The 11,223-nt window shown below is 57.6% G+C and overlaps 1 protein-coding gene across 1 annotated transcript; it reads left to right on the forward strand.

Annotated features, from left to right (window-relative positions):
• Positions 1-3,379: 3,379 nt before the first annotated feature.
• LOC120655852 (bidirectional sugar transporter SWEET15-like) lies at positions 3,380-6,088 on the forward strand. The gene is made up of 4 exons (XM_039933824.1): positions 3,380-3,674; positions 4,204-4,240; positions 4,722-5,097; positions 5,191-6,088. Exons 1-4 carry the CDS (start codon positions 3,620-3,622, stop codon positions 5,668-5,670), a joined length of 948 nt encoding a protein of 315 aa, XP_039789758.1. The 5' UTR covers positions 3,380-3,619; the 3' UTR covers positions 5,671-6,088.
• The last annotated feature ends 5,135 nt before the right edge of the window (positions 6,089-11,223 follow it).

Consider the following 11,223-nt stretch of genomic DNA (forward strand, 5'->3'; position numbering starts at 1 on the left):
TGAGTATGTATGTATTAAATTTCCAAAAGGCGAATTCTACTATGTAATTAAGAACGAATATACCTATGTAATTAAGAACGAATATACCTATGCAAATATGATGGAGTATGTATGTATTATATATATAAGCACTCCAATAATATATATGTGTATATATATATTTATATAATATTGGTCCTAGACATTTTCATATGTAAAGGAATTCACATGTATAGATATGTGTATACATATATATATATATAAGTGAATTAATTTATATATGAAAACTATCTAGGTCAAATATTATATAAGTAACTATATATATATATATGTATATATTAGTGGAGATCATACACACTGAATTCCAATACATAAGTTTAATTGAAATGCAAAAGTATAATTAAAATAGAAAAAGAATTGAGAAAAGGAAAACATGAAGAAAAAAAAGGATCTTTTGTCCCGGTTGCCAGACCCGGGACAAAAGGGCACCCCCTTTTGTCCCGGACTAGCGTTCCCGGTTGGGAAACAGGGACAACAGGGGTTTTCCAACCGGGACAAATCAATGTTTTTGTAGTAGTGTCTGCATGGCTCTAGTGAGCTCCAGCGCGGCGCCTCATAGCTAATAATCATGCGTGATCAATCGGTCCTTCTCTGCCACCCGTAAATCATTCACACACGGTCGATCGAGCTCGCTAGCTAGCTTGCGCGGCTGATGGCGCCGGGCGTTAATTAGCGCCACAATCATTCAGTCCTGATGCATGATAGTAGTGCAGCAGCGGCAGCTCCGGCTCGCGGCTGATGGCAACTCCGATTTGCAGGAAGGGGTGGATCCAGTGGGTCTGGAGCGGCTCTAGCCTCTCCTACCATTTTGATATGGATCTGGTGTGGGTCTGAAGAAAAAGAGCTCCTCCACCTATATTTTTTTTAATATGGACGCACTGGAGGAGAGACTAAAAGACCTATCAATTATTCTGGATCTGCCAGAAATGCATCAGGCCCGTCCGTCCGGCGCACATCATCATACGTCCATCCAGCCAGAGATATGGATACGATGGATATGATGTCCCAAAAAGAATGTAAATCTTGCTTCTCGAGGATTCAAATAATTTTGAGTTTGACCAAATATATAAAAAAAATATTAACATTTATATCTCCAAATAAACTAGTATAAAAATATAATACATGATTAATCTAATGATATTATTTTATATAATATAGATATTAATACTATTTTATATAAATTTGGTCGAATTTAAGATGGTTTAACTCCTCAAGGTGTGAGATTTACATCCTCAGGATGGAGGGAGTACGTATAAGCTATCTTCTCTCCTCGCGGACGATGGTCATCGTAGTCGTATGCAAGCAGGACTCGGCGACGAGCGAGCCGGGCGGGCGGCCTCGGGGCGTCACATCCGTCTCCCGGCCGGACGGACCACAATTATTTTGCAGCCTCTCCATGATTGGAAAGGATCCACCCGGCGTGACACGTACGAGGGCTATAGGTAGCTAGCAGCTACTGATGAGCTACATATACCGCAGAGCGACGCCGGCCACAAACTTGGCAAACCGTGTGTTGCGTTACGTTGCGTTCGCGCGAGGAGAAAGCCAAGCTGCTATTAGCTCGATCGATCGCATCGTCCGAATGTGGCAGCGGAGTTGGGTTTGGAAACCGCTGGAGAGTACTTAGGGAAAGCTTAGTAGGCGAACCCCAGATCAGCTAGCTAGCTGGCCAGCTGCACAACCCCGTGTAGCAGCAGCAGCAGCAGCAGCTCTGCAATCACTCAATAATTGCCCGGCCCGAGCGCGCCGCGCATGACCACTGACACGATCGATCGCGTCGCTGCTGGATCGCATCGCCTGCGCTGCGGGCCTCTTTTACCTTAAAAAGCCTCGGAACGCTTAGCTTGCGTCGCACCGCGTTTGCGTGGCCCCGATCCCGCGGCGCGTTTTCATGTATGCGCACCAGGCCGGCCGGGCCAGGGTCCGGAAATAGCTAGCACCGCCGGCTGGCGCGGCGGACGCCTGGCGCCGAGACGTGTGCCGGCGGCCTTTGCCGGATCTGCGCGTCGCCACCAGGACGCTAGCGAGCTAGCTGGGGGCCGCCCCCATTGCATTGATTGCCGGCCGGCGAGGCGATCGCAGCGTTAACGTGGCGCCGCGAAATTTGCCGGAGAGAGAACGGAGGCGCGTGCTCCGGCCGCACACGCGAGAGGAGCCGGGCCGCCGGATCGGCGGTTGGCGGAGGGGCCCCGGAACGGGACACGTAAAGAGCACTCGTGGTGGTACCGGTGGCCGGCCGAGCCGACGGCGCGCCCGCCCGCCCGCGCCCGGTGTGCCCGGGGCGCGCGCGCAAGCTAGCTAGCTAGCCACCACCACTGCACGCACCAGCTGCCTTGCGGCTGTGGCGCGGGAGCAGCTGCGGAGCAGAGGGGCGACGCGCGATTCCGCGTGAGTGGGTGATGTGGACACGAAACCGGACCGGACCGGCCCTCCCTGCGCGCGTCACGTGTGACCACCCGTTGCGACGCGACGCCCCCGCCGCGCGCGGCCCGGCTTGTTAGGCAGCAGCCCGCGCGCCGCCGCCGCGGGTCTCACAAATATCGCCGGCTCCTGCTGCTGCTATGCACTTCTAGACGCTCGCGTTGGCGTTTGCGTACGGTGCGCCGGCGCGGTCGAGTCACTTGCGAGGCCCGCCCGGTGCTAGCTAGCCGCTGGCTCCTCACGACGCGGACGCGGCCGTATCTTTTTGCAGAAAGCGTGAGGGGGCCGTTACGAAAGGCGCGCGCGCGGGGGGCGCGGCTGCTAGGCAGTGGCAATGACAACCAGACCAGTTTGTGCGCGCGGCCGCCTCTGGTAGTAGATGCATGTCAACCAGCTAGCTCAAGCTGCGGGCCGGACGCGCGTCTCGGTTCATGCCCGCCGGTTCTTGTCGATCTCCCAACAAGCGCACACGGCGCGCACAGCAGCAAAATAAACGGCCAGCAACGGCTTCGGCCTCACGCATCTCGGGGTGCATGTTTGCCATGTCACGGGGGAGGGGGGGCGTTACGAGATGAATCACAAGGAACCAACCGGGCTTTCGCTGCAAGCTGCCAAGCTGCCTTGGAGCCCCGGGCGTAACCGACCGACGACGTGTGTGCACGCAACAAGAGTGGCCTCCAGCGCGCCGCTGAGCAGGAGGGAGGCGGCGTACTCCACCAGCAGCTACCGTGTACCCTCCCTCGTTCTCCCGGCGCCAAAAGCAAGCACGGCGCGACAAGTCAGTGTGTAATCATAGATCCAACGGGGCCCGCACCACTAATAACTCCCCTCCCGCCGCCCCTCACCCCTGAGCCCTGACCTCCTCTCCCTCTGCGCTCCCCCTCTCCCTATATATAGGAGGCCTTGCCGGTGCCAAGGTTCTCCAAGAGCCCAAGGCAGCTGAGAGCCTCCCCACATAGCGAGCGAGCTCCTCTGCCCTCTGCCAGCTCCTCCTCCTCCTCCTCCTCCTCCTCTCCAGTGCAGCAGCAGCAGCAGCACCGCCGCCGCCGCTTCTCCGCAGCTGACTGCTCAGTGCACTAGATCTCCCCCACCGAGCAAGAGGATCGGAGATCGTATCTTGTGAGGAGAAGAGAAGCTAGAGAGAGACAGAGAGATCGAGATGGCTTTCCTCAACATGGAGCAGCAGACCTGGGCCTTCACCTTCGGTATCCTAGGTACCTACTCTGCACCCTTCTTTCTCGATCAGTTCTGCATTGTTTGCTTCTCCCGTATCCCTTGAGATACGGGAGCCGAGTTTTCAGTTAGTATCCACCAGCCTCCATCATCAGATATTTCGTGCGGCCACGCACCCTGACTATAATTAGCAGAGCGCAACAGCACATACACTTCTCCTGTTATGTCCCGGTCAGGCAACCTCGCTCTTTCAGTGGGATAAATGGAACCGCCGGGGCCAAACTTTCAGTGCCTGATGAGGTGGTTAGTCCGAAGGGAGAAAGCAATCCCGTCATACATGTTCCATGCATGCCTTCACGAGAACCGTACCAGGGGCCCGGCATGACGACGAGTTTCTTTCTTCTACCTCCGGGAAACCTGGATTGCTTCCTCTCCTCTCCTTTCGTTTCGTTTCTTTTCTTCTCCAGATCACTCCATCTAATAAGCATGCATTTAACTGACCAGACGGCGCTGTACGTGCGTGTTCTGTGACTGATGTGGATGGATCTTTTGTTTGTTTTTGCTTTTCAGGTAACATAATCTCGCTGATGGTGTTTCTGTCACCGCTGTAAGTCACTACTCTGCTTTATTATTTGCCCCCGGCCCGTCTTTTTTTTTTACCTGCTGCATGCGGTTAACAGCACGTATCATATTTTATACTACTTGTAGATACTAAGAGCATTTTTTTACTTCATCAGTACGAATAAAAATAAAAACATGTATCTCAATCAATGTAGAATTGAAGGGTCGCCATCGTCCATATATATAGGAGTATATATCTCTTCTAGAAATTCTGCTTAACTATACCTGAAGGCAACAAGTGCTGAGAATTCTTGCACGTCACACTTTTAGTTGCGAGAGTGCCATTATATATACTGTTGGTCGGGTACTAAATTATTAATTTATTATTGAGCAACAAGTGCTTGCAATAATCTACTCCTACAGTAATTAATCATCCCATGGTATATAAATAATAAACTAACTAAAATCAAACGGAAATAGATGATCAGTCCGTACGTACGTCAATAATACTATGTATGTATCTCCAGGCCGACGTTCTACCGCGTGTACCGCAAGAAGGCGACGGAGGGTTTCCAGTCGACGCCGTACGTGGTGACCCTCTTCAGCTGCATGCTGTGGATCTTCTACGCGCTGCTCAAGTCCGGGTCGGAGCTGCTGGTGACCATCAACGGCGTCGGCTGCGTCATCGAGACGGTGTACATCGCCATGTTCCTCGTGTACGCGCCCAGGCCCGCCCGGGTGCTCACGGCCAAGATGCTGCTCGGCCTCAACGTCGGCGTCTTCGGCCTCGTCGCGCTCGTCACCATGCTGCTCTCCAAGCACGGCAGCCTCCGCGTGCACGTGCTCGGGTGGATCTGCGTCAGCGTCGCGCTCAGCGTCTTCGCCGCGCCGCTCAGCATCATGGTAGGCGTATTCTTTGGCGGTCTGCTGATCGACCTGACGATTAATTAGTGCTTATTATTAACTCTCATTTCCATGTGATTTATGTGATTGCAGCGGCAGGTGATCCGGACCAAGAGCGTCGAGTTCATGCCCTTCTCGCTGTCCTTCTTCCTGGTGCTGAGCGCGGTGATCTGGTTCGCGTACGGCGCGCTCAAGAAGGACGTGTTCGTGGCGTTCCCCAACGTGCTGGGCTTCGTCTTCGGCGTGGCGCAGATGGCGCTGTACATGGCGTACCGGAGCAGGAACCCCGCGGCCGCGGTGGTGATGGTGGAGGAGGTCAAGCTTCCGGAGCACGCTAAGGAGGTGGCCGCGGCGCCCGAGGGCAGGGCCAGCTGCGGCGCCGAGGTGCACCCCATCGACATCCTGCCGGTGGCGACGACGCGCGACGGCCCGCAGCCGGTCGCCGTGGCTATCGACGTGCCGGAGCCCGCGGTCGTCACGTGCGCGGCGGCGGCGGCGGCTGGCGGCGACGGCCTCGTGGCGGCGGAGCTGGCGATGATGAAGCCTGACGCGGCCATTGCCGTGGAGGTGTAGGTTATTAGCCGCGGCGCAAAGGCAGCACATCAAGGAAGTGATCTCTAGCTAGTACCAGTCATCAGTCAGTAGTAATTCTCATGTGAACAAGACCGGGCGGGCGGGCCTGCCTGCTGCTAGTGCCACGCTACGGCAGCAGCGTGCGCGCATGCAGCTAGGCCCGTCGACCGGCGGAGGTGGAGTGGGAGGTAGCCGGGCCCGTAGGCGAGTAGCGCCTTGGCCTGTGCGATGCATGTTCCGGCGAGAGAGGGCAGCGAGAGAGATAATGCGAGCGAGAGGGTCGGTCGGTTCATCAGATGCAGACGGCGGCTTAGCCCGTGTGTGTGTGTGCGTGTGCGTGTAATCGATTCGATCGGCTTGCCGCCTTTCCTTTGTGTGTCCCAGTCTGATTGTTTCATTTCCACCATTTTCCATGCCCTGCCCGCCGTCGCAGCAGCAACAAACTCGATCGGACTGGACAATTTCACTACTTCTGGTCCCTGTGATCTACTAGATCTACCGTGTCTAGGAGTAGTATGGTTTTGTGCAACGACGCCCGGTAGCAGATCATTGACCGCACGGCGGCGAGCCATGTGTTCTGATATTTCTTCCACGGTACAGCAACCAAAGGCCCGCGCGCCCGGGCCGGCAGCAGAGGCCCCCGAGGCAGGTGGTCACGCGGCGAGGAGGAGTACGGCGCGGGACAAGTGTGCGGCGCTGCGCGGCTCGGCAGGCAGGAACCGGCAGCGGCAGATGGCAGCGGCCAGCAGCAGGTGCACGCGGGCGGAAGCGAACAAGGGGGGAGGAGGGCCTGCGCGCCCCGGGAAAGCTGGAGCGAGGCGACGGCCAGGAGGAGAGCCGGAGGGGCGCGGCGGACAGGCGTGCGCATTCAAGGCTGCCTTTGTCCCGTTGCACACGACTACTACCAGTGGCAGTGGCAGTGGCGCGGGTCCTCCTACTCGCGTCCGCTCACGTCGCGGGAAGGAACTGAACCAACGGGTTCCGTTGCGATCGGGGAAGTGAGGAAGCGGCGCGTGCTTGCTTTCCGTTGCTCGGCGGCTGGTCTGGGGGCATGTGGGGTGGTGGGGGTGACGAAACGGAAACGAAAATGACCCGGTCCCGGAGCATTCGCATGGCAGCGGCAACAGCCGCTGGCGGCAGGCGTGATGTGTGCGACGCCGAGGCCGGCCCGGCCGGGCACCCGGGGGAGGCAGGATTCAGCCGCCGCGCGACAGGTCGCGGCCGGAGACACCCGTTCGTTCCCGGGCGCCCGAGTGCGTGCGTCGAAGAGAGAAAATAGGATCGCGGGGCGCGGCGCCATTTGGGGCCAGTGTCACGCGTCGACAGGGCTCGCCGCGACCACATATTTGGTTGTGCTGCTGCCCGTACGTGTTAGTTAGATCCGGCCGATTGTGGCCAGCTGATCGATGATGTCGCTGGTCCTGCGGGCCTTCTGCCTCGACGATGCTCCGCCGCAGCCTCCGCTGTGGCCTGGCCTGCCCCGGACGATTCGGGCTGTCGCCACTGTGATCTACCTCTGCACGGTCACGACCGTAGAGGGCGGTCCCTGCCTCGTAGGCGGATCTATAGGGGGCCAGGCGGTCTGATGACCATGGATTTCCTCTAAGCCCTGCCTTCCCCCATCCCTCTCCTAAATTTTGATATGAATCAAGTTGAGAAATAAAAAACGGTAATGCTATGTTACGTTCTTCCGGAATTTAAAAAAAAATCGGACGTTCCGATATATGTTGCAATAGTTAAGTGTCAATATTGTACACGTACAATGAACGTTACATGAAACATAGTGTTCATGTTTCGGTGAGAATTTTCTTTCTAGACGAGAGATACAATCATTTTTACATATTGTTTCTTCATGGTACAAATGGTTCTTTCTAGAGTCGAAACATACAATCATTTTTACATATTATTTCTTCATGTTACAAATAGTGATACCTGATGTTGCTCTAATTAATTTTCAATATTTATTTTGTCGGAGCGCCCCATGAATCGAACATCCGGACGCTAGCGGCACCCAATTAAAAAGAGAGAGAGGAGGAGGAAGAGGAAAATAGAAAGAAGAAGAAAAAGAGGGAGATGAGGTTGACAAGCTCTTCCTAAATTTCTAAACGGTGTCCGCCACTGCTACAAGGCCCGGCCATACATTGCAACTCCGTCGAGGCAGTACTCGGTAGAGACGGGTGTCGGCCGCATAGTGTTAGCAAAACAGAATTACGTACGTGTTACTTTCATAGATTCATGCACGCGGTAAATTAAGAGTAGTAGCCACATGCATTCTGCTCAAACCCTGCGTGTCGTGACCGCAGCTGCCAGTGCGGCGCACGTACGAGAGGATCGGAGAAGGGTGGCGTGAGCCCGCCACGTTGAGGGCGCGCGGGTACACCTTACCCTTCACGGGTATACCAGCTGCTGGCTGCTGCTGCTGGGCGCGCGGGACGACGTGTGGTACTGTGGTGGGTTGTGTGTGGAGCCCCTCTGAGCACCCGCGGTAAAAACTTTTTGTAAAAAAAACTTCCGCTGCCACGCGACGCGCGCCTCCTCCTTCCCCGTGCTCGTCGCGTCGCGGAGGGCGCGCAGTACGATGAAGACAGGCGGGGTGCGGCGAAAATCCACCGTCGTCGGTAGCCGCCAGCCGGTAAAAAGTCAGGAGGGGGCTCTGGCTTGACTCGACGGCACGAGCAGATACGACGACGATGCAAGAGAAAATCAAAGTAGGCAGGGGCCGCTCGTCGCTGCCGCAGAGGAGGCCGCGCGCACCGGGCGGCGGTGGGGGTGCAGGCAGCATATGCCGAGGCCACAACCAGGAGCGGGGATAGGCCCATCACGAGGATGCTGGTTTCGGCCCACTTGCGGATCAGCGCTGGCTGATTTGGGCCCTATCCTTGCACGAGCCCACCTAGCCCAGGCAAACCAAAAATGGGGTTGGGAGTGCCTCTGCAAATCTTAGCATGTGTTTGGTTGCTGAGTTGGGATGGGTTCGACCCACTTCAACCCGCATTTGGTTGCAAAAGGAGGTGGGTTGAGTCCAACCTAAAGTAGGTATATTCCTCTCAGATCCGGGTTGGGATGGTCCGTCCAAATCGAGCGGACCACCCCAACCCACTTGCACGCCGTCTCCGCTCTGTCACGCGAGGCTGGTGGGGGGCAAGCGGAGCTCGGTCATGGCGGAGGCGGGCCGCCGGCGTGGGTGCAGGAGGAGGCGTGTCCCCAGCGGCCGAGAGCAGGTGGAGGCGGGCCGCCGGCACGGATGCGGGAGGAGGCGCGGCCGCGGCGGCCGGGAGCGGGCGGAGGCGCGGACGCCGGCGCGGGTGCGGGAGGAGGCGCGGCCGCGGCGGGGAGTGGGCGTAGTCGTGGATGCGGCGGCTGGGAGCAGCAGGAACGGCGTCAGCGGAGCTCCGCGCGGAGAAGGGGGCCGCGGCGCTGTGCTGTGCGTGGAGCCGGGAGGGAGGAGGACGAAGGTGTGTGCTGAATGACATGCGGGTCCCATAGTAGGACTTGCTAATGGTGTTAATAGAACTATCTCAACCCATATCCATATTTTTGCAACCAAACATAAAACTAGGGACAACCTTAACCCTCTAACCAAACATCAAATGGAACCAACCAAACTCAAAAAAAAATAGGGACAGGTTCAACCCATCCCACGTAGTCCCCAAGCCAAACACACCCTTGCAGTCTTTACGGTATCAACATTTCAACGTTCGTGGCTTTGACATCTCGAAATCGCTCGGGGTTGTCTGCGTGCTCGGCATTGTTCCTCAGTCCACCATCATGTACCGTGCGTGTCGTGACGATTGGGTGGTGACCTCACCAAGCCCCAGCAGGACGACACGGACAGGACAGCACTGACGAGCCGACGGCAACGTTGCCGCACGCACAAGTAGCCACGCACCGCCGCCGCTCCGCCGGTAGACGACGGCCTGCCCTCCCGGCTCCACGGCCCCGACCGACGACGGCGCGAGCGAGCCACCGGTAGAGCTAGCTTTTCTGACGACGGTGCCTGGTTAATTATTAGCTAGTACTGCATGATTGCAGCCACGCACGCACGGCTCTGCCTGCCGGCGCCGGCTGCTCAGCGGTTTCAGGGAAGACGTAGACGAGGCGGCTCTGAGCAGACACGCACACGCAAAGACGCCCCCGTCATCATGCACCAGCACTGTCATCGAGTCCTAGTGCGCCCGCGGCGTGCCCCCATAATTGAGCCAACATGGTGATGGAGCCGCCAGCGCCGTGGAGCTGCGACGGCTGTTCTCGCCCAGCCAAGTGGCCGCGGCAAGGGAGGCAGAAACGCGACACGGCTGGCTGGACTACACGCCCGGCTCCCGTGCCACCTGTGCCGTGCAACAAGCCCGGCCGGCCGGCCGGAGCCACACGCCGGCAGCGAGCAGCCGCACACAAGTTCCCAGCTCCCACGGCCTGCCTGCCCACAAGTGTCCGTGTCGCGTCGCGCTCCCCGGTTCTCAAGCCCCGAAATCTGATGGATCCCCCAACAAAAACTTCGGACTCGTGGTGGTGTGCTCTCTGTGCAATACTAGCTAGCTAATTCGAGCCGTCTGAACGTACGGACGCATGGTCGATGCGTGCGTGTTCTCTCTTTCTCGGCCCCGTGCTTGACCAACAACACCCGGGTGTCGCCGCCCATCTCCGGGACAAACCAACATGTGCGCATACTAGTCGGCCAGGGCCATCTACTGCTGAGGAGCTGATCGAGGACGCGTCCGGTCGTCACATCACCGTCGTCGCCGTCATCGCGCGGCCACAAACGGCCTGCGCCTCGCAACTTGCCCGGCGTGCCGCAAACACGGCGACCCCCCCCCCCCCCCCCCCCCCGGAGGCTTGCAGCGCGCGGAGCCGGGCACCGAAACCCCCGGTCGCGTTCCCCGGACAGGCCAAGCCGGCGCGATCCATGCCGGCCGGGCCTCATCGGTCACCAGTTTCCCCACTTCCCAGCGTCGTCGGAGGCCGTCGCCATCGGGGACGATGTGCCGGCCCGACCGAGCGCCGTCTCGACGCCCCCTGCCTGGCTGCTCCCTCCCTCCCTCGCCGGCGCAGGCAATTTGGACCGACAGCGCTACGACCGCGCGGTGCTAGTAGCTGCTAAGCCGCTCTAGCTCGTTGCATGCCAACAAGGGCGCCCTTTCAGACCGGAGAGGGGACGGACCATGCCCAGAACGAACCGCACGGCCGCGCCGAGAGCACGCGCCGGACAAGTGTTCGGAGGCGTCGCCGTTCCTGTGATGTCGGCCGCCTCAAATCGATCCGATCCCAGGTTGCTTGATATTTTTCCGATCCCAGGGTCACTAGCACATTGACTGTCACGAGAAGTGGATGACCTCTCGATTCATGCGCGTGGTACTGACCTGACCACCACGGTAGCAGTGGCGCACCAAGCTACACGTCCTGGAGCTATGCCAGAAGCCGAGATGCTGCTTGCCCCGGACAGAGGCTGTTCAACACCTCCAACAAACACCCAGGTGGCCAGGTCATACTACAACAGACAGGATCAATCAACATTCAACCACCTAAAACGGACAGACCACAGCCAGACACGGAACA

The sequence above is a fragment of the Panicum virgatum genome, chromosome 1N, assembly GCF_016808335.1.
Source record: "Panicum virgatum strain AP13 chromosome 1N, P.virgatum_v5, whole genome shotgun sequence".
Lineage (NCBI taxonomy): Eukaryota > Viridiplantae > Streptophyta > Magnoliopsida > Poales > Poaceae > Panicum > Panicum virgatum.

Bases quoted from the DNA above. Each gene is read 5' to 3' on its own strand.
- LOC120655852 (XM_039933824.1), top strand. From the start codon at position 3,620: ATGGCTTTCCTCAACATGGAGCAGCAGACCTGGGCCTTCACCTTCGGT. The intron at 4,241-4,721 runs GTAAGTCACTAC...ATGTATCTCCAG, and splicing joins ATGGTGTTTCTGTCACCGCT to GCCGACGTTCTACCGCGTGT. The intron at 5,098-5,190 runs GTAGGCGTATTC...ATGTGATTGCAG, and splicing joins CCGCGCCGCTCAGCATCATG to CGGCAGGTGATCCGGACCAA.